General features: G+C 39.4%; 3 protein-coding genes across 4 annotated transcripts in view; 2 read left to right on the top strand and 1 right to left on the bottom strand.

Annotated features, from left to right (window-relative positions):
* Positions 1–62: 62 nt before the first annotated feature.
* Positions 63–1,741, top strand: LOC133835908 (mucin-2). Of its 2 annotated transcripts, none has more exons than XM_062266080.1 (4): positions 63–263; positions 324–393; positions 450–1,397; positions 1,466–1,741. In XM_062266080.1, exons 1-4 carry the CDS (start codon positions 174–176, stop codon positions 1,657–1,659), a joined length of 1,302 nt encoding a protein of 433 aa, XP_062122064.1. In that variant the 5' UTR covers positions 63–173; the 3' UTR covers positions 1,660–1,741. The 2 variants fall into 2 exon arrangements, with proteins under 2 accessions (XP_062122064.1, XP_062122063.1); XM_062266079.1 differs by having other exon boundaries at positions 67–266.
* Positions 1,742–1,983: 242 nt separating this feature from the next.
* LOC133836166 (uncharacterized) overlaps positions 1,984–23,302 on the top strand; it is a 33,123-nt gene continuing 11,804 nt past the window's right edge. The window contains exon 1 of the mRNA XM_062266491.1: positions 1,984–2,446. The gene's annotated coding sequence lies outside the window, so the exon portion shown is untranslated. The remainder of the gene's footprint in view (positions 2,447–23,302) is intronic.
* On the bottom strand, positions 20,016–22,142 carry LOC133837644 (glutamate transporter polyphemus-like). Its single transcript, XM_062268482.1, has 6 exons — positions 21,824–22,142; positions 21,721–21,765; positions 21,508–21,658; positions 20,990–21,448; positions 20,759–20,931; positions 20,016–20,705 (listed from the first exon to the last, which is right to left on the bottom strand). The coding sequence occupies exons 1-6, from the start codon at positions 21,832–21,834 to the stop codon at positions 20,252–20,254; spliced, it is 1,293 nt and encodes a 430-aa protein (XP_062124466.1). The 5' UTR covers positions 21,835–22,142; the 3' UTR covers positions 20,016–20,251.

Here is a 23,302-nt window from a genome sequence, read left to right as displayed (position 1 = left end):
CAAGGCGTGCGAAAGGTTATCAGAGCGGTGCTTATGCTTTATGATTTTGTCACCGCGATTTCATATTTTGAGCCCAGTTCGCTCTCAGTTTAGCTAGTCGTCATCGGAGCGCGGTTGTGTGTCGAGCATCGCTTGGAATCGATCCGTGATTGTGACCAACTGACTGGCTTATCATGTCGATTTCACATTGCGCAATTTTGTTGTTAGCTTTCGCGATTTGCGGAAGCATTTCTACACCGGAAGTCGATCAAAACAACGCTGGGGTGGTAAACATCCTGAAACACAAAAGCTCGGTAAATATTAAAAATAAACTCTATTTATAGGCTTCCATATGTCCACCCGATCACTATCTGGAGAATAATTTGTGCTACAGAAACAACAGATGCCCAGAGGGTAAGTCGCTTGTCTCTTCAGTTGGCGCTGGTCTGATTCAAATCACCTTATCTTAGGCTACTATCTCGGTTCGGATGGCATGTGCTATATAATCGAGCCAAAACCTTGCCCTGCTGACTCAACAACCACAACAACAACAACGACGGAGGCTCCATCAAACACTGAAGTGCCTATCACAACAGAAGAGCCCACCACAACTGAAGAATCGACCACAACCACAACAGAGGAACCCATTACAACGGAAGAACCCACCACAACAGAGGAATCCACGACCACGACGACAACAGAAGTACCCACAACAAGCACAACTGAAGAACCCACCACATCTACCACAGAGGAACCTATCATCCCCACAACGACTGAAGAAACAATCATTGCCCCCGCTGAGCAGGTTCGCTGTCCACACGGCTCCATTTTTATGAACGAGCAGTGCCGCAAGATTATCTGCACCCAGGGAGAATATTATGAAGGCCGCTGCTTATCACCTGCCTGTCCAGTGGGAACTGTGTGGCGCAACAAGCAATGTTTGGAACCGGGCTACATTACAACAATACTGGAGATCGATAATGTGGTGAAAAATTCGCATGTATATCGCACTAACACTGAAAATATTCATCGTGTTGAGTATGAGACCGTAAAACCCTACGATCCAAGCATTGACTTCAGCTTCGATACAACCACAACATCGAGGCCAATAGTACAAAAAACAACCACATCGCCACCAATACCGCCGTCGCCAGCGCCCTTGACTAAGGAGCCCTATCCAGGTGAGGTGCCGCCGGACGGTTGCTGTCTGGTGAAAAGTCCACGGTTCTGTCGACCATATCCGCCCACCTGGGTGTGCATCAATCATAGTAAAAAGATTTGTGATGCCAGAATCTGCACACGACCTTTGATCTACCTAAAACCGCCACAGGTTGTTGAGCTCACAAATCCACCGTTGTTGGTGATGCCTCCCACTCCACCATTGTCAGCATGCGCGACTCCCGACTGCCAGGAAAGTGGTGAGTTCTGAACCATATCCTATTGCAAGTTTACCTCAGACATATATACTAATTCGACTACTTCGCAGATTTACTAAATTGCTCGGGTTGCGCGCTGGGAAAACGAGAGTCTTGCTCCACGGGATGCTATAATTATTACTGTCCCAATGGTAATTGCGCGCTTAAGAAGTCAGAAGAGTTTTGTGCATTATACCCAGGAGGCTTTGGATGTAACCATCTTGATGGTTGCATTTGGGACTGGTGCACTGAGAAGTGTCATTGAAATGTACTTATATTTTCCTTCTTTTAATGTAATACATTAATCAATTTAACAATACTGATAATTGCAACTAATTTCAGTTATAATCATTATCTCTGAAGTCAAGAACAGACATTCTTATAAGAAAAAAATAAATTTAACAAATTCAAATTCAAATTTACCCGTTACTGTCAACTGAGAGTTGCCAGATTGCTAAAGTTGCGCTGCTAATAGCAGTCTTTGTTTATGGGGTGCACTGTTCGCAGCTAAATAGCTTATGGGTAGCACTTGTATCATCAGCTGGCGCACACACGGATACCCGTTTCAACGGTGCTTTTGCTCATTTCGGTTTCAGTCGTTAAACGAGAGAGCAAGCATCGACTTGCATGTTTGTTTGTGCCTCGCGCGCGCAATAGTGTTGTATGGAATAAAAGTGTTAAAACACAAAAATTTGTTTGTGGCAAAAAAGTAAAGTGTATGTGAATGTGAGTGTACGAGTGTGCAAATAAAAAAAAAGCGAAAACAAAGTAACGAGGAGCTACGTTCTCGCAGTCGGGGGCGGCAAACAGCAAAAGTTCAAATAGCAAAACACAAACCGCAGTTGCTGCCGCAGCCACCGCCGCAGTTGCACTTTGTTGCCGCTAGTCGCAGTCGTCGCTTGTCGCGTTTGACGTTTGTCGGTTCTCCTCCTCGGTCGGCGGCGTATTTGTTGTTTTTCTTTCGGCAAACTCAACGGCGGAGCAGAACCAGAAAAGAAGGTGGAGCAGAGGCAGGCGTTGCGCGCGTCCGTCGGAGGTGCCAACAGCAAGAGGTAGATTTCTGTTTACATATTTTGTGTGTGCGTGTGTGTGTTGTGGCCCTATTAGCGTGTTTGCCATCATTCATATGCGACACGGCACAATCAAATATAAATAGTAATAAATAAATACAAACTATGAAATGACAGCAACAAGCGCAAAATGCAATAATATTTAATAATAAAGGGACGCGGTTTCTGTTGTTGTATAAGCATTGTTTATGCCGTCACAACACCAAATAAAAATAGCAATTGCGAAAATCTACAACAAAATTTGCTAAGCTGTATGGGACTGTATGCATGTGTGAGTGCACATTATGATGTTCAAATGCAGCAAATGAGTTCTCGACTAGCTTCCTGTCTCGCTCCCTCTCAATCACTGGCTAGCTCCCTATATAGCACTGTTCGCGTCACACACATGGCGTGAGTGTTAATTGAAAAAAAACTACAAACTTCCTGTTTTGAGGTAAGGGTTCGTTCTGACCCCCCTCTCCCCACTTGACTTGCATATATGTATATGAATGGTCACACATATATACATATAACGTATAACTGTTGCCTTCGCCGCAGACAACATGAGCTTTATTGCGGCAGCCGAACTCAACCCATCTCCCTCGCACCCAAAGGGCTCTCTTTGAGTGAGAGTGGGTGTCACTGTGTTTGTGTCAGTGTAGTGGAGCCGCATAGAAGTTGTGTGCTTTCTGCTTTGCGCCTGTACGAGTATTGCGATTTGCCAGAATGCGGGCGTTGAAGTTTTTAGTGCAACATTTTTTCTATGTTTTCTTCACATTTCACATTTCTCTTTCCTTCGTTTTTTTGTATTTGTACTGTTGCTGCTCCAGCGGGAGCTTTTATATTGTATGTGTGCTATTATTAAAATGCCACACGCACACAAACACACATGTACATACAGAGACACAGACGCAGCAAAAAAAAGGAAACTATTCTCATTGTGTGCGTATGTGTGTGTGCCTACGAGGCGTTGGCGTTTGGCTAGAAGAAGAAGAAGAAGAAGCAATGGAAGACGAAGCAACAGAAAGAGCAGGCGAATGAGAGAACGAGAGAGGACAAAAAGAGCGACGCGAAGTTAATAAATAAATCAAATAAAGCATAAAAATGTAAATCAAGGCAGCAAATGTTCGTGTTGTTGTTCTTGGGGAACGAGAATTTCCTCAATAAGAATCAGAATTTCAGTTTTGCGGCGCACAGCGAGACCGCGTTATCCGCTTTCCCGTCCCCTCCTTTCCCATCGCAGTCCACGCCATGAGCCCTGCACTTGTTAGACATAAACGCCGCCGCACATTTGCCATATGTGCCCCCAAAAGTCATTGTTGTTGCTGCTGCTGCTGCTGGGTTGCTGTTGGGATTGTAATAAAGCGTTTTACGGCTCTGTCTCTCACTTCCCACCTCGTCTGCCGCTCACTTGTTGTTTTTATGACAGTTAAGCTATTTTGCGTATGACATGTTTGACAGATGCCCGCGTCGTCGCCATGGCTGTCAACACCGTTGTTAAATGCAGCCTCGCCTCCTCTCTCTCTTTCTCTCTCTTTTACCCAACTACCGCCCACTGTCCTCTGTTTCTCTCCATCCCTCCTCCTCTTTACCCGTTTGCGCTATCGCCCAATGTTTGTTTGTGTTTGCTGTTTTAATTTCTGCGCCTATTAGATTCACACCAACACACTCACTCAAAGTTGCTTGCGCTTCATAACTAATACATACAGCTGAGCCCTTCTGGTGTGGGGTATAAAAAGGGTTGGTGAAGGGAAGGGAAGGGAAGAATGGCGGCCTGTCCTTTGGCAGCTACTTTTACGCATGTTTTCGCACAGCGCCAAAGACGACGGCTTGACATAAATTGTGTCTGCCAAATGTGGCAAACTACAACAACAAAAACAATAACGCCAGCAACAAAACTGGGCCACGCCTACAAAAAAGAATGACAACAAAAATAAAACCATAAGAAAACAGCAGCCGCTTCGCTTGTCGCATGTAATTGCTTGCCACAATGTAAATGACAATAGCACTAGGTACAGTGGTTCATGCTGTTTGTGATTAGAATCTTTTCAATTTCAACTAATATAAATTTCGAGAAGAGTATTTTGGTTTTTTTTTTATTTTAATTTCGTTTTCTAAATATTGAAATGAATCTAAAACATTTCCAAATTTTAATATTCGTTATAATATTTGATTTTAGAATTTAATAATTTTGTTGCCCAATTTTATATCTTACTTTTCTTTCATTGTTGGCCCTAATAATTTTACTCGAATTTTTAAATACTAAAATAACATTCTCAATTCTCTAACTCTTAAAGTGTTGTTATTCGTTGCGCAATTTTCATTTTAAACATTTCCCATTTTAAATCGATTATTTTTTTAACATTATTTGTTTGCAATATTGAACAAACTTATTTTTCACCAATTGATTGATTGGTTTTCCCAACTTAGCACATTATTTTTCGAAAACTCAATGAGTTTTTTATTATCTTAGAATTAATAGTTCTGGCTGCCTAATTTATTAGAATTGTAATTGCATATACATAGTAGTTAAGTTCTACTGTAATTAATCTTAATAATTGGCAATGGTTTTTATAGCTCCCCCCCACTGTGCCGAAACAAGTTGGCGGTCTGTAACTAAAAACCGCAAAGCTTGGCTGCCCGCTGTCCGCAGTTCGTTGTCGTCGCCTTCGCAGCTGTGGCTCTCACGCCAATTCCGCGCTCTCACTCTCTCCTTCTCGCTCTCTCTCTCTCTCGCTTCGTTTCGCTCTCGCACTGTTTTGGCTATGAAAGCTGTTGCTTCCGCTCTTCGTGGTCTGCGTGTAAAAGTAGCCGTTTGTTGTTGTTCTTGTTACACTGTACGTGGGCGGCAACAGCGCGTCGTCGTCGCTGTCGCCTAAGCAGAGAAACCTCAGGCCAAGTTTCAAGCTTGAAATGCTTTGACGATGACGTCGTCGTCCGCATCGTCAGCGTCGCCTTCGTCAGCGACGCCGTCAATCAAATTCTGCGTTTTCAGCGTTTCGCTGCCAGTCGCATTTGGTTGCATGTGCTTTGGTTTTGGTTTTGGTTTTAGCTTTGCATTTGGATTTGGCTTTGCCTTAAGCTCGGGCTTTGCGAATTGTGTCGCTTGTGTGCGGCATTTATTTATTTTTATTTGTTGCGACCAAGCGACCACGCCCACTCCTACAGAGCACTCACCGCCCCATTCACGCACTCGCATTCACAATGCAAATTGATAGCACAAACAGACAGACAGACAGACAAACAAACATGCAAACATTTTGTGGTATTTACGTATCGAATATCGCTTGGATTTGCTTTAACGTTTATTTACTTGTTTCTTATTTTATTATTTTCTACATCTGGCTCTCTCTCTCTCTCTCTCTCTCTCTCTCTCTCTCTCTCTCTCTCTCTCTCGCCTTCTCTGTCTCTATGTCGGTCGCAGGCATTTAATATTCATTTATTCAGCGCAGCTTATTTATTTATGTTTGTGTTGCTGTTGTTATTGCTGGCGGGCATTAGTGTGTGTTTGTTGTGTGGCCAAAACCCGAAATCGTCAAATCGCATGTGAGCCATGGCCATGATTTTGAATTTTGATTTCGTATTTGAATTTAAGTAGCAAACACAGCACAACACACACCAAAAAGCACTCGTAAAATGTACTTGCCACCTATTCTGATACCCTTATAAAGCATCGAACAGCATTTTTTATGAAGCCTCTCCAGTGGAGTGCAGTCTTCTAGAGAGGGTATCAATTGTTGTATAAGAATAATCAACGGCAATTTGGCATCCGTATTCATATTAAGTTTCTAAATTGGAATTATTTATGTAGGTGTTATAATCATACGGAAATTATTGTAGAATTCCATTAGAGGGAAATACTCATTGTGGCTTTTAGTTAATTACCTCATAATATAAATTGTGCTTCATTTTGGTTTGTCACTTATTCAGTTACTAACTGTTTAGACTATTAATTAAGTTGCTTTATTGTAGTATAAACAAAAAAAAATTCACTTTCTTCTCTTGGTGTCTACTTCACACATTCTTAAGCGGTTTAACTTGTTTTTTACTAATGAGAAACTGTAAAGAATAGCTTACAAATCTGCTAGAAGCTACTAGTGATTAGCATAACTAAAGAAATTCTTATCTTTAGTTTAGAAAAACTAAAGATTAATATCGCTTAAACATACTTTTCGCCTTTATCATAAATTACAAAAGTAACAAAAGCTTATTAAAAGTGGCTTTGCTGTGAAAAGTAAATTCATTACATAGTAGATCTAGAAGTGTACTTTAAACTGTCGTTTCAGGTTTTTTATTTTATTTTCTCATTAATTGAGACTTTGTTGGCCATAAAGCGAAGTGTTTAGAACTACAAGAGCAACAACAACGACAGTTGTAGCAACACCAACTGGTTTATCAGTTTATTTAAAATTTAAATAGTCGAAATAACGACTCTGAACTGTGCTTATTATGGACTTTTAAATATTTAGAGAGGCTGTGGCAGAAACGACTCCAATGGGACAAATAAAAGATACGCGGTACGCAGAACGCTATGAAAATGTGTGCAACACTGCCTCTCTTTCACTCTTTGTTTTTGCCTCTCACTCTCACTTTGGACTATTGAAAAGTTTTCGAACTCATAAATTCTTTTGTTTGCCTGTTACGCTCTTGTTTTGCTTTGATTTTCATTTGCGGCCCGCAGCAGCAACAGCAACAACAAAAGCAAAGAGAGTAAAACGAAAACAAGAAGGCAAAAAAAAAGTGAAAATTCAGTGGGAAAATTGTCGTTTGTTGCGTTGTCTGCAACGTTGCGATTACTGCTGCAGCAGCGGCAGCAGCAGCAGCAGCAGCAGCCTGAAAACTAATTAGTTGCAGTTGCATTCAAGCTGAATTTTACATTTAACTGCAGTCTGCAGATTGAGACGCTAGATTGAGTAAGACTTTCTCCCCGTCTCACTCTCACTCTAATGCACTCTCTCTCTCTCTCTCTCTGTCTATTTGTTGGGCTACAAGATTGTGCAACACATTCAGTTAACTGTTACACACAGTCACTGACTGACTTAATTCCCTACATTTTCCACGCTGCTTTTTGTGCTTCACTCTCTTGTGTCTGTATCTTTGACTTTGTATCTGTATCTTTGAATATGTATCTTAGTATCTGGCGTTTTGTATAGATTACTTTTTCATTTTCCCAGCATGTCCACCTTATTGTAGTTGATGTTGATGTAGATGTTGACATTGCATTCAGTTGACAATTTGTTTGTTTCGCTTTGTGTGGAAGAAGCCAACTATTAAAGCGATTGCAACCTTAACTTACCAACAGGTTGCAAGCCCAGACAGCGCCCAATTCAGGCGTGCTGATAAGCCGATTGATTGAGCTGATTGATTTGATGATATAACTGTGACACACACGACAATAAAACATCACTTGTACAATCAATTTACCTGTGATGGACTTACAATGACAGACTAAGCGATGCCATATAAATGATGCGGAGTTTATCTCTTATTTCAGGGAAACAGAAGTTGCTAAAGAAGGTATTTAAAGATAATTATGATTCAAATTGCAATTTAAACCAAATACCCTGTAAATGCTTTGGCAGTGAAGTATAATAATGCTATTTGGGTTAAGGCAGTTCATTAAAATCTGATAACGACGTAATCCCATTTTTAAGTACACTTGAATAATCAAGGCGCCAGAGATTAGCAATCCCTAGGCAATCACACAGATAGCATCTGTTGGGTTATACAATGCAATTTAAATATATTTTTAGCTTACCTGCATGATATTGATATCAATGCATTCAACTAAAATTGCTATTGAAACAATTACGCACAACAAATAGGCCAGCGGCTAATTAGTTACCTTTGGTTTACCTTTATGAGGCGCACCTGTTTTAATAATAAACCATATGTGCTTTATTAATTAAACACTAACTTGCACTCGAACAGCTGGGGGCAACAACAAAAACAACAACTTATTGCGTAATCATTAACATCAAGAAATAGAAATAATAAAACATCAAAAAAAAAAAAAGAAAATACGTTTATATTTTTAGTTTATGACTTAAGCTGTGAATAATGAGCTGTTGATGTGCCGTAAATATCTTAAGTAATAGCTAAACTATTGATAAATATGTCGACAGTTCAATTTCTGGGGCAAGTTTGCGTCACTGTGCAACAGTTTCTCGTTGTTGTCGTTGTCGTTGTCGTTGTTTTGGTTGTTGCTGCGGTAATCGCCGGCCCCAGAAGATACAGCGTCGGAATCGCTAACATCTTATTGGGATTAAGTTGGATGCAATCTACAGAAATAAAAGCGAATCGCGTAATAAAAACAACAATTGGCGTTGCGGCGTCTTTGGGTATTAATGAATGAATGAATGAACGGAACGGAACGCAATGGATGGTTGGATGGAATGGCAAACTGACTATCGGGCTAAGCCTCTGCTCAGACACTGACAGACCCCAGTAGCTCTTGCTGTTGCTGTTGCTGTGGGCGTGTTACCCACTCCCCCTTCCTTATTTAGCCTTCATCGTGTTGTTGCTGCTGCTGCTGTTTATGTTGTTGCGCTTGGCTGCTCGTCAAATTTGCGCGCGCGCGCGCGTTCGCCCAAAAGGAAAACACATTTTTGATAAATTTCCATACGAAAAGCAAGCAGAAAAATGACAATGCTGAGATGTTTTTCTTTATTTGGCGCTTGCGTTTGGGGTTGGGGGCTTGAGCCGAAAGAGTGTACTACATTACATACAAATATACATCTATATAGTACATGTATATATTATGTACATACTATAGATATATAGTATATATAAATGCAAATCAAGTAATTTGTCTCGCCGTAGAGATTCAGTCAGTGCCACATCCAACGCAGATGGGGCAGCCACTTCCGGTGTCAATTTTTTCCCTCGTTGTTTTCAGATTTTCTTCTTTTTCTTTTCTTTTCTTTTCTTGAGATTTTGTTCATCGTTTTTGTTTTTGGCGCGTTGCGTCTTTGTAAGTTGCAAGTCTGTTGTGGGGATGATTTTAAAAATAAATTATAGAAAAAACTGAGAGAAAAAATAAGAATACAGCAAAAACTCAGCTGCGTTGACACTACTTTAACATACCCCTCATTAAAGTTGCAGTCATTATATCAGCTAATCAGAATTTAGAGAACACAAATTGTGTAGATATTAAAGTTCTATAAATCGTACTATCTTAAAGTTTTACCTTAATAAATCTTTTCATAACACAAGGATTATAAACTTTGACTTTCGTGTTAAGTCAATCATTAAAAATATAGTCGATTATAAAATACTGAGCAAGCTAAAACCGATAACTTTGAGATTGAGCAATGCAACGTTCTAGAGGCTTAAATTCGAAATACTAGTCAGCATAAATACTAAATAATTCCTATTAAAGTAAAGTAAGTATAATAATATATAAGTATATATAATACGAACACATGCTAGTTTCTGCTCCTCAAAGAGCCGCATTTGCAATATACCCTCTTATTACAGGGTATGCCGGCACACATATATTTAATTGCTAAAAAAAGGGAGTGCGGGTCTTGGAGATGATCATGAGGATGGTGATGAGCCGACGACGCCTCGTCGCTCGCTTTTTTATGCAGGTGGAAGCTGTCGCTGTCGTTGACGTTGGCGGTCGCGCTCGTTGCGAAAGAGTTTCATCTTTGGCCTCGTCATGTCTGGTCATGCTCCTCCTCGATTCTCAGCGCTGTGCTGTGCTGGTCTGATCTGCTCTGCTCACTGTTCATTTCAAAGCCATTAACAAACGGCAAGAAGCAGCAAAGCAGCAAGAGCGATGGCATTATTATTTTTTTCAACTATATAAAAATAGCTAAAATATGCTTAATTTAGTTGCGAGTTGTTGTTGTTGTTGTTGTCGTCGTTGTCGGCGCTGTGTGTATCCCACATAATTATTTTTGTTAAGTAAATGCGACTGACTGAAAGCCTAACTGCCTGACTGACTGAGTGACTGACTGCCGCGTGGTCGTGGTCGTCGTCGTCGTCACAGAAGATAATATAAAGAAACTATAGACAAAATAGCAACCATTTCGGACGCCCACCATGACGCCAAGACACCGTAGCCGACGCTGCCACCGACGCCGCCACCGACGCAGTCAAGACGATGAAGAGCGGAACTGAAGACCACTTACAAATGCGCCAAAGAATTATTGCTATTGCTGTAGTTTTATTTAATAAAGTGAATTTATGTTTCAGTACAATGTGCTCTTGTCTACACTGTGAGAAATTCCCACTCATAGTATAGCCCAAAATCTTTTCATTCTGTTGCTGAAGGCGCCTTCCATTGAGGTCTACAAAACCACGCTGAGAAAAGTAAATTAGTTCAGTTTTATATGCATGGCTGTTCTTTTCTCTATCTTTTTTTTGGTTGGGCGTCGCTAGATGATGAGGCCACAACTTGGTCAACTTTTATGGCATTGCAACAATAGAATTTCCAGGCTGGCCTAAGCCAAGGGTGAGAAAATGGCTGAGGGAGTAAGTCATTAAGTAGCCATAGAAGCGGATTAAATGCTATGAATGCTACTGCATAATTATTTAAATAATGTAATCAAATAATAAAAGCATACTCAAGATGATGGTTCATGGCATACTAAACAGTAACTCTGAGAATACAAAGAAAATGAGATTATTTCGGATTGCATATTCCCATCTTAGTAAATAAGATTATTTAGGATATAGAGTATATTCACTTTTCTTCGACATTTTGCACATCGTAATACAAATAGACATTTATTTTAAAGAGTAATTTGTATTGCTTAAGATTTCCTGTGTTAATGAACTTTTATTTTGTTGAAGAACATTTTTCGTTAAATATTCTATATTTATTTCTATTAGTTCTGTTCAATCTCAAGGCCTTTCGCAATGTTTTCTTTTTTGTACAAGCAACTATAGGGGCTATAGAAAAAAACATAAAACAACAATTTGAAATCGCTTAGGAAAAACAATTTTGAACTGAAGATTGAACAGACATGGCCACAACACACAGATCACTTGTCTTTAGAGCCAAAAAGAAAACAATGGCCACAACTTAAAGACACAGCGAAGACCCTTTGCGCCCACAAATAATCAAAGTTGAAGTTGAGAGAGTTGAGAGACGTACGATGTACAAATAGACAGACTGGACAGACGAAACTGAATGGGAAGATATGAGTGACAGTGGTGCCGTAAAGTTAACGTACAGCTCGTAACATAACTCAACGTTCATTTGACGATCCTCGGACCAACACAGACGGAGAGATCGTTGAGAGAAAAAGTAAATACCAAAGCGTGCTATCAAGATGAAACCGATTTCAAGGGAATTTCGTTTAGTGCACCCAAGCAACTCGACGGGGCAAAATAAATAAGACACAAGAAAACGTTAAACAGTTGTTGTTTGGAATGGCCTGGCCCCAAGGCGTTTATTAGAATTTCGTCTCGAGTCTTATCAATATTTGTGCAGGCGCAATAAAAAAACACACAGTCTATTGTGTTAGGTCATTTCAAGATGGCTTCAATGCTGATGATGATAATATACTCTTAGGGATGTGGAGAGCCAGAGCACACAATGCATAAATGATGCGAGGGGGGAATTGAGTAGTGAATAAGACTGTTGACAGGAAAGTCCATTATGATAGGTCAAGCTATAATTTGTTTAGATCTGCGATGCGTAAACTAACGAGTAACAATGGTCCGAAGATGTTGTGTCCACTTGATTGTTGAGTGAGAAATAAATTAAATAAGACTAGGGGAGTGTCTCAATAGTTGAGATGGGGGAAAAACAGAATAATGGTAGCTAGTACCAGGAAGGGTCTAAAGAAAAAGCAAATAATATAGATAGTAACGAAGGAGATGTAAAAACCAATTCAAATTAATTTTATTTCTGACTAATATAAATACTTTTTTTGATTTGTATTAGCTTGCAATGCCGTGAATAATATAAAAAGATATTAAGCTTTATATAAACGTACCTAAGTAATAATATTTTGATTCTCTGATGTGCAACCTGTAGCGAAATGATGTGCCACAAAAAAAACCCGATTCAAAAAGTAATCCTCGGACGCTTTTTGCGAGATTGCTTTGTCATAATCATAAAATCGTAGCAACATTTATATATTTTTACGATCTTTCAATTTGCTGGCGTTGATATTTTGATGGATTCCATTCCGAAATGGGTTCTACGATACTCGGTACTTCACTTTATTATAGCGAGCAATATGATTTTTATTCGAGCATCGATTTTTGTACTGGCATCAAGTGGAGTTTGCTGCTGCGGATGTCCCTGTGCTGTCCTGTCCTGTCCTCACAGCCATAAATGTTGGCTGGACATGATTGGCACGTGATGCGCAGCAGATGTCCCCAATCCTAGATGCACTCACTCATGCACATACATATGTACACACAGATATATGCATCTATATATTTTATGTACGAATTTATCGAAAATATTATACATTTTGGGGGCTGTTGGCTGCAAAATTTATGGACACTGGCTGCTGTCCGAAAGCGTTAAAAAAAACGAGAGAAGAGAGAAACAACAAGGGGGGAAAATGTTGTAGAAAATCACATTGAAAAAATGTGTAATAAAATAGAAATAATATTTATAGCTGAGACGTCGAAGGGTCTAAAAATACCACACACACACACGCCCATGTGTCCATGTCCGCGTGTGTGTGTGTGTGTTTGCCTTTGTGTATATAGTAACTAATGCGGCACGAGCTGGCGAAGCAACAGCGTCAACATCAACGTCAACGTCAACGGGTTCCCAGTTTTTTCGCAGTCGTCGTTGTCTGTTGGTGTCTGTTGGCCATGTGCGCGTTTTCCCATTCATGGAGCGCCGCGACCTGCCTCGCCAGGCGCGTGAGTGAGCGAGCCTCAGACAAATGGCAAATGACCCCAACTCCATCGCATTCCCACTCCACATCGCACATCTCCATCGCCAACCCAGATCCACTTGGCAGCGAATCGTTGGAGCATTTTGATTTAAATCGATCGATTTTGTGGCTGAGCTCATTTGGCGTAAAATAAACTTGCTACGAGTCAATAATCCCTTTGCTGCTGCCTCCTCTGCCCCCAAGTTGGGCCAAAAAAACCACTGTGTGGAGTGTTGGCATTGTTTGTGGTATTTTGAAATATATACATATGGTACACAAGTATGTTGTGTGTGTCTGTGTGTGTGTGTGTCTGTGGAGGAGTGTGGGAGCTTGTTGCACTAATTTCCCAATTTTACTAAATGATCTTTTCTTTCATTTTCACTTCGCACTTGTTAACAAATTGTATCATGTAAACAGAAATTGCCTCAGACGGAATATAAACAGTTGGGTAAAACAGAGCAAAACTCCGCCACTCTCGCTCCCTCTCTTTCACTCTTTATCACACAAGTTTTCTCTCTGTCTCTCTCTTGGTGTTTTTATCTCGGTCTACGCCCCTGCATCACCCACTTATTGATTGCATGCGCCTGCTGCCATTTCATAAAATCTGCGTGGGCTATTCTCAGTTATCTGTCTGCCCGTCTGTCAGTCTATCTGTCTGCTTTTTCCGAGTTGGCAGTTGCGCACTTTTCTTCTGTCTCTTTCATTTTTCTGCTGCTTTTTCTGTTTCTGTTCCTGTTCCTTTTTTTTTTGTTTTTTGTTCTGCAACTAACTGAACGTGACTTTTAAGTCAAACTCAACTCAAACGTTCATTTATTCATTCATTCAATCCAATCCATCAGTCAATCAGTTTTCCAACGCTTTTTTCCGTTATCGAAGCAAAACCGGAAGTTGTAATTAATGTGCGCCTCGGGGGCGTTTACTGCTGTCAAGTCCTTTGTTCCTCTGAGTCCTGCCCTATCTACTACACACATATGTGTGTGTGTGTGTATATGTGTTTAGGTGTTCACGTGTGAGTGAGTGTGTGTTCGCCTCTGTTTTGTATTTATAGCCATGGCAGCGCTTTTGTGATGCAAAATGAGAGGCATTGGAAATACCTGAACAAGGTGCGCACTGATAATGGATCAATAGGGTAAACTTGACTGCCTACGGTCGTGTCATTACATAAAGTACTTGCTTCGAGATGCTTTCTTTTGATCTGATTCCCATGTGAAGTGGTCTGAAAAGCAGACTTTGTTTATGAGTCAGCCTAAGGGATTTACTTAACGAAAGACACTAACTATATGGAACATTTCAAATTGCAAATGCAACATTAACATTAATAAAGTTGTCATTGTATTTCTCTCTCTCTTTCTCTCTCTCTCCCTCTCTCTCTGATTAAAAGTTTAATATCTTTACCTATTACCAACTTATGTATTTAAAAGAGAATTGTAATTATTTATGCGGTTTGATTATCAAACGTCCAAACTTCTTAAAAGCGGCTAATATGCTTAAATAAAATTACATTCTAATCCAGACTATTTATTTGTCTACTGCAAACTGTATGTAAACCAATAAATTCAATTAATTTTTTGTACATTTTAAACTGCTTCTTGATGTCGTCCAAAATACACAATAAATACTTAATAAGTTACAAAAGCTTTTCAAGTGAAATTGACTTGAAACAAAATTACAAAAATAAGAAAAAGCAACAAAGACGAGACACAAAAAAGTTCAAAATAATTCCATGTAATTCTCCTTAAACACGATTTGGCTGGCTTAATAATATTTAAATGATAAAATAAATCTGCAATATTTACTTTGCGCAGTTTAATCAATTCGTTCGTTTGTTTTTCGTTGGCTGCTGCACATTTTCCTGCAATTTTCAGCTGCACTTTTCACATTTTCATCACATTATTGCCACCTCAAGTAAATTGTCTTCACAGACCTCCACGGTGGTATTTCAACATTACCGCGCTGTGTTTACGCCTTGTCTTGTCTCCATGGTTACCTTGTTGCACCGACACAATCTGTGGCACCACCAACCAACCCCAGGCTTATGCATTTCACTCGCTTCTTCTGCCATGAACGTGATTGTGCACTTTAGAGAGCTGGTTTAAAATAGAAATCATCATAAATTTTACAAGCTTATTTCTTTTGCCAATATCCCAAACTTAAAGTGAGCTCATTTCTTGTCAATATTTGATAATAAATTCTATAAATATTTTTGTCCTTATAATTGCTTTGAAAATGCCTTTAACACATAACTTTGACAATTTGATTGCTCTAAAAGGTCACAAACATTAGGACAAGTGTTCTCTCTAAGTTGTGGCAGCATTTTCATCTTTCCTCGACTTCTCTTCCATGTGTTCGTTTTTGTCGTCTGCAAAACTTTTTGCAAAATATTTGTAAACTTGCGTATATTGGAATCTGTGAGTTCCTCTGCACGAAAAGTTCCAAGTTATGCCAAAGTTGACTCCACTTTGCGATTATGCGAGTTCTATTCAGTATTTTTGTCTGGCTCAGCTCTAATCTGCTCGCCAGCGAGACGAGAGGAGAGGAGGATGTGGGAGAGATGTGAGTGAGATGCATGAATGGGGCAACTTGGCAACCTCAACGTCATGGGTCCCCAGACATAACATAAGAGGCAAAATGCGGGAAGAGAAGGAGGGTAAAGGTCATTTTCATTGATAGCCTAACCAAAGACGTCGTCCACTGCTTCTGGGTCTTTTTGTTAGTGCCGCCTGATTGGCAACGCCCCTGCAACTGTGTATATGCTATATGCCACTCCTACATTTATTCCCGCTTCCGTTCCCGCTCCCGCTTCGCTTAGCCCCGTGACCGCAAAGCGAAATTGCCTCAGAAACGCCCCTCAATGTATGCAGCAAATTGCTTGCTTGCTTTCAGCCCCGAGACACACACGCACGCACACACACACACACACACGAATACACCTTGAAGCTATCGCTCCTGTTGTTGTTTGGCATAAGCGGCTAATTCACAAAACACAGAAGCAAAACAGCTTGTCGAGTACTGCGAATGCAGCACTATCCGAATACCCTGTATGCAGAGCAGTATAGAAAAATACTATTTTTATAGATATTTACAGAACTTAAAAGGAGTATTCCTTTATAACTGTAGAACCATTTAAAAGGTATACATTTATTAAGAGTACTTACGGCGCTTACCATTAGTATACATTTCAGTCTGTATCCCTAAAAATGCTTCGCTTAATAGCTATCAGTATACCCTGCACATTACAGCATAATTTGATAAACTCCGCATTAGCATCTCTTTTAGATTTAATATCCACTTGATATTATTTATGGCACTAATAGGGTATTTCAAGATTTGCCGCTGAAGTGAAGAGAATGCGGAGAGTGGTCGGAAGGATGTCGGAGTGAACGATTTGTCGAAGGTCGATTTGTAAGGGGCCAAATCGAAATGACATTACAGCTAAGTGAAAAGGCAAAGCCGTTGCTAAAGGCAGCAAAAAAACAAATGGCGCACAATTGACTTGGCCAATAAACCATAAAACCGTTAAATTCACAAAATCAATAACTTAGCCGTTTGCCAATTGCCGCCACAAGTCGCCAGCAGCATTCGAATTTCGAAACTTGCCGCACTGCGCCGCCCCGTTCCCCACTGCAAATGAAGGACGACAAATTGCTGTGAGGTCTCGGTCCGCACATTAAACAACTTTGCAATTTGTGTCCATTATTTTGAGCTGACTTCCAAGTTGTGTCGTGTTGTCAACCAAGGAGGCGTGGAGGAGGAGTTGGGCGAGGCGTGTTCCAAATTGTTGTCACCTGCCTTGTTTTGCAAGTTTTTTGTTAGACTTCCTCCACACTTGTCCCATAGTCCCTCACTCACACACACACGCATAATACATACTTTCTCTCTCTTCTCTTTGCTTCTCTAATTGTGTCAAGGAGTTCATTCATAGACATTAGCGGCAGCGGCGCGTGTAAAATTCTTCTTGTTGTGCGTGCGTTTATATTTGTATGTATGTATGTATGTATGTGTCTGTGTAAATGTGTGTGTTAGCGTATGTTCCATTGTCAAAGGAAGTGTCAAGTAGAGAGCAGGTCGTGTTAAAAGTTACCTTGAATATTTTCTGTGTTTTATTATATATGAAACCAAAGAATTTGTTAATTATAATTTTATTTTATTTCGTTTTATTACATCCTATTTAGAACTATCTAAGCACTCTCCTTGAACTACGAATTCCACTTGATTTAAATTAAATTTAAATATTTGCGAGCTAAAGTTTTGGTTTTTTCTTGCATTTATATCTTCCTCATTTAGAGCATTATTTAAACAACTCTCCTTGATCTACATCTATACTAAAACCAATCCGTCTACTTCTAAACTAAATAAAAATATCTATATGCAGTAGCTCGTGTCACGTCACGCTGCCAGCTCTAATGGGATGCTTGGTAGCATCGCTATCGCTGTCGCCTGTCATGTGTCATGCGAACAGCTGTTAATGATACAGAAACGTCTTTTATGTGTAGAGATCTTCTACCTCATCTCCGCTCCTCGGGGACTCTGTTGTAGTCGCTATTTAATGTTGTTGTTGTCGCTTGTTTTCGCTACCATTTTGCGAAGCATTTTTGTTTGTTAAGTGTTAGTGGGCCATTTTAGGCAAATGTCGCACTTTAGGAACAAATTTCAAAACTGTCTACAGAATGGTGGCTATTAAACGCGTAGGGGATTTGTTTACGCAATTAAAGAGCGATTCAGAATAAAGAGTTCTCAAATGGAACTGATTGTAGAAAAGCGGCGACAGCTACTGAATAGCTGCTTTGCATGCCTATTTACTGAGTATAAAATGGACTCGTTTTGTGCATTTAATGTTGTTTCACTAAATATTTGCGTAGACATGCGAATTTGTTCAGTTTTGAGCTGCTTTGAATTGCAAAATGGCTTTGCTTTTAGCGATTAATTACCATATTGACAAACAAAATGGCAAAATGTTCAATTCCATCACGTGTTGTTGAGCATTTTCACATATGTTACGTATGCGTCACGTTGTACCAACATCAAATTCAAAGCACATATAATATTTATGCATACACACACACACATAGCATTGTCAGTTTATCACAATTCAATGAACTTTAAATGCTCTGTGCTATGATTTCTTGGCTTACACTGGCATATGACTAATGTTTTATGAATAAATTCTAAACGAAATTAACTTAAATGCTGCCCAATTAAGTGAAACTAATGACTGCTGCTCTCTCGATTGATTTCTTGAAAACAAATGAAATGCAAATACTGATAATAATGGCAAAAGGATTTTGGCAATGCTTAAATCAAGGATGACTTTCAATACAATAATCTTGGTAAATAGTCTGAGTAACCTGATGCAACTGATGTTTATAGACGGCACACAAACATGGCCTTGAGTAAGGCCAATTTGAGACTGGCAGTTAACACATTGCTTGGCCACAGAACACTCCGCAAATAGACTACGCCTGCAGCTTAAGAAGGGTCACATCAATAAGCTTCTTAGGCCCAAGACGACGAGTAACTCGGTTCGTGACTCGAGAAATACATACGTCTCCTCGCATATTGGATGTGCACGTGCATGTGTGATGGAAAGCGAAACCCCCGGAAAACCTGACAACGATGGTCTTGCTATTGGCATTACTGTGGCTCGAGTTTTGGGGCTTTGTGGGTGAGGCGTTGATAAATACGCTGAAATCAATCAGGGTAGTCAAAAAGCCAACATTCTCCAAGTCTCGATCTCGCAGTGGTCTATGATACGAGTGTGTTTTGGTATGTGAGTTGTGTACGTGAAAATTGCATTTCATTGAGGGTGCTCAGGTGCTCAGGTGCGGGCGTGAAATCTTCGAATAACCGGAATGAGAGCTCAAGTTGGAAGTCAAGTCGCGAGACGTTATGGAGCGTCATGTCACGTCAGGTGGCGGCTTCGTCATTGCTCAGTAACTCACCGAGTTTCATTCGTCTGTTGCATGTGACAGTTGTGTTTTGTTTATTAAAAAGTTTTGTCAATACAGTCTGACATTTTGTGTGACTTATTCACTCGCACTCACACTCATTCACTCGCAGTCACAGAAGCACTCACTCAAAGTCGAGTCGTTCAATTGTCAATCATCGACACTGGCTTGAAGACGAATTTGCTGCTGTCCCAGTGGATGGATGTGTGATTAGGTTTGTTACAAACTTGTTAAAAAGTCATTACTAGGTCAAGTTTCTTCTGAATTTTGATGTCATCTACGTGTTTCTGTCCATTTACCAAGTATCTGTTTGTGTTTTGCGAGTAGTGCAGTGATGACAAGTCAGCTTGTTTCCCGTCGAATCTGGCTTATAAATAGTTAAGATGCCAAGGAAATAGATACAACAGAGCATACTCCAGACATTCATGTCGAAAGTCATTCAATGAAAACTGATGTATAAATTGAAATGAAAACAGATTGTGAACTGAATGTAGATATCTACACTAAGTAAAAGTTCCATATATTCGACAGCAAATAGCCACTCATTTTTCTAAATATATACGTTATATATTTGCGAGCAATGACTAGCTTTTTTAGTCTAAGGCTAGCAACACTGAGCCAGGTCATTGTTGTGCACTTCCCGTATATATATCAATTAAAAGTTTTGCTGAGCAAGATAAATGGAGAGAGACCCGAAAACAACTTGTATTGTATTATGTGGCATGCTTTGGGGCGTTACAAGTGTGTCTGCTAATGGAGCCGACTGAAACAGTGTTCTTTCTGTTTTCACTTTATTGCTTCAAACTTTACTTCACATGCACTTCCTAAAGGCCAACAATAATAACACGTTTTCCTCTTTGGGCACATAAAGGAAAGCGATTCCGTTCAGAACTTAATTTGAGTGGATTTTTGTTGATAATTCTTTGCCGATTGTTTCATTAAGCCTTAAGCCATTTACTTGTTTATTATTATGCCGATAAACTGCGAATTTACAATGAATATACTATCTAATCGATTTCAACATTCGGTTTTATCCAAAACGGTTCCTTGTCAGTGTAGTAGATTTTCGAATCATAGAATGCACTACTCGCTATACAGTAAGCAACCAATATTCCTAGCACCACAATAGAAATGTGCAACACCCTCCACAGCCACTTTCGATCATATTCGTCATAACCCAAGGTAAGTTTCATATAAGCTGGAAATCCCACATTCAAGAGTGAAAAGGCAAGCCAACAGATGAACTTGATAATCGGTAATGCAAATGAAAGAGCAAGAGCACAACATCCTGAGATCAATAGGAATATAATCCGAACAATAAATTCAATCCGTAGCGGATGATTCAGGTCACCGGTTTTGTTGATATATTCGTTGAAAATGGTGTCAACGACGACATAGCCATTCAACGGATAAGTCAAATAGACAAGAGCAGCCGCCACCAATTTAAATTGTAGCCCATCTCTAAAATTCAGGCAGTTCAATAAGAAGCAATAACAAAATATTTTAACACTTACGCAAAGGAGTAATTCTCGAGGAATGGAAAGTATTGTGTATCGCCCAAAATACCGTAACTGATCACACCCCATATCACATTTGTACAGAGTACAAAGCAAGCGGCTCGATTTAACGTTCCCCACCATCCCAGATACTTTTCAGGCTCAGCCATCTTTGAGGCTATCTTTACCATCTGTTTCAATTCATATGAGAATGCCGTTATTAATATGGGAATATTATTCACAACTTACCACGCCGACCGAGCTAAACGAAAGGACAGAGCAGCCAACAAATAGATGGACGTCGTATTTGATGACAGATCCTGCCATCTCAAACTTTCCTACTTCCAAAGTTTTCAAAATCGTGTTGACAATGACATATCCAATTATCAGCAAAGTTAAAACGTTACCAGCAATATTAAGAGGTACTAGATACTGAACATCCCGTATAAGGAACACGGGTATAATACATATAGTAACGACGGCCACTATTATTCGAGTATTTACTTCGGTCTCCCATATAAAATTTGACACTGACTTTAAATTTTCGGAAATAAAATAGATATACAAAACGGCAATCGATGTATGCAGTAGAATAAGCAGCACATTCACGAAGTGACCAAATATTCTACTCTTTGAGGCATATGCATATGCCTTACCCATTGTTACTTCACCACCGACGCGATCACTAACCTCTGCCATACACTTAACCTGCCAGAAATTGTGGTTATTACTATAATAGTCACGACATATAAATTACATTAACTTACGGTTAGATGAATACCATAGATGTATAAACAAGAGAGGAAAATTGTAAGAAGTATTCCTCCAACGTAACCAGTGCAAGCAAAGGCAATTGGCATGCAGAAAGTCCCTATGCCATATACACTCTTTACAACGGTGTGAAAAGTGTCGAACGTCCTAAATACGCAGTGTTAAAAACGATTATCAATTAATACTGCTGCGATAATTAATTAACTTACGATAATGGTGCATCCTCAACATCTTGAACGAACGGGTTGTGCAATCTACCAAAATATAAGAGGTGTCATTATTCTACGCAAAAGCAAAGTGAGAGTTACTTACGATAACGGCATATCACGAAAGTTTTTTTAAAAATCTTGCGTATAAGAGAAATGATATAAAAGTGTCTGACATTAAAAAAATTGAACTAAACAAAAAATTCCCTGGTTTTTATGCGATATTCGATGAACGACATAAAAAGCAATGATATAAAGTTTGGATTAGTGACAATTTCAATGCGACTGGACAAAAATCTTAGAAGTCATTTAAGAAATAGTCATATATTGTACTGTATGTTATTTTTTTTAGAATAAGTTTGGAAAATTTCTATATTTTTCCGGTTCGTTTGGTATTTCTAGACTAACGATTTCGTTCTGTTTTGGTTTAATAAAATGGCTAAAGGGTCTCTTAAAGTTGAGCACACTCAACTGTAGCTTTCTTACATGATAATTTCGGACTTTGTTTAACTAAATGTCAGATTTAAGCAACTCTGTACGAGCTGAGTAGTTGTTGTACTATTATCGTGTCGACCTTTTGTTTTAAAGAGAAACATTCGGTTTTATGAATGAGCATTTCATTATGGATTTCCCTCGTCGCCCCGTTTGAAAATTTATTTATTTTCGTTATTCTCTTGTCGCTGCTATTGCCGTTGCTGTTGCCGTTGTCGATGTCGAGTGCGTGACATTTTTAAAATCACGTTCAACCACAAGAGAGAAGAGCAAGTTAACCGCACGATACAATATCGATGACTATATAGGAGTTACGGGCAGCCAAATGAGTGCATATTATATGAACAACATATACCATATGTATACATTATATATAAATATCTATCTGACTGGCGATTTGTATTGGTTAGCTACGCTTCCGATGGCGTTCAGTTCGTTTGTAAAATATCAAATATGTATGTATCAAATGGCTTTCGTTTTTGGTCAAGCTGGGCGAGGGTCCAAGAAACCAGGCTGAACCACGCGAATAAGCACGCCAACATTTTCCACTTTTACTTTGAGCTGAAATGTAATCAAAATAAGCAAAGCGGACTACAACAACGTTGATGGCGACAACGACGGCGACAAATGACGACAATATAAATAATGTCGAGCAATTTGAATGCACGTCTTAATACCCTTAACTAGTGTATTATCACTTCATCATCAAGTCTGCAATGTACAATACATTATGCCTTATGAAAGAAATGTTTTCGTTGATAAGGTAACAGCTACTTGATGATCCACATTAAATTCGCTATCAATCGTATACTTAATATGTCTTTATGACACGTCATGAACAAATGTTTTTCCTTTGTAATTTATAGTTAAATATAACTGTGCCTTTTCTTATGAGAGAAATGTAATCAATAATATAAAATTTTTTCAAATATATAGCTAAATATAAATGTGACTGTTTTTTTTATCGGTTAGCAGAAGCAATAATAATATTTTATGACAAATATTTAGAAGAACTTCTTAGAAATATAAAGCTTTATATACATAGTGATAGTGTGTAAGCATTTCGTATTACTTGAGAGGCAACTTTCATTTC

The sequence above is a fragment of the Drosophila sulfurigaster genome, chromosome 2R, assembly GCF_023558435.1.
Source record: "Drosophila sulfurigaster albostrigata strain 15112-1811.04 chromosome 2R, ASM2355843v2, whole genome shotgun sequence".
Classification (NCBI taxonomy): Eukaryota; Metazoa; Arthropoda; class Insecta; order Diptera; family Drosophilidae; genus Drosophila; species Drosophila sulfurigaster.
This window is presented reverse-complemented; position numbering and strand designations above follow the sequence as displayed.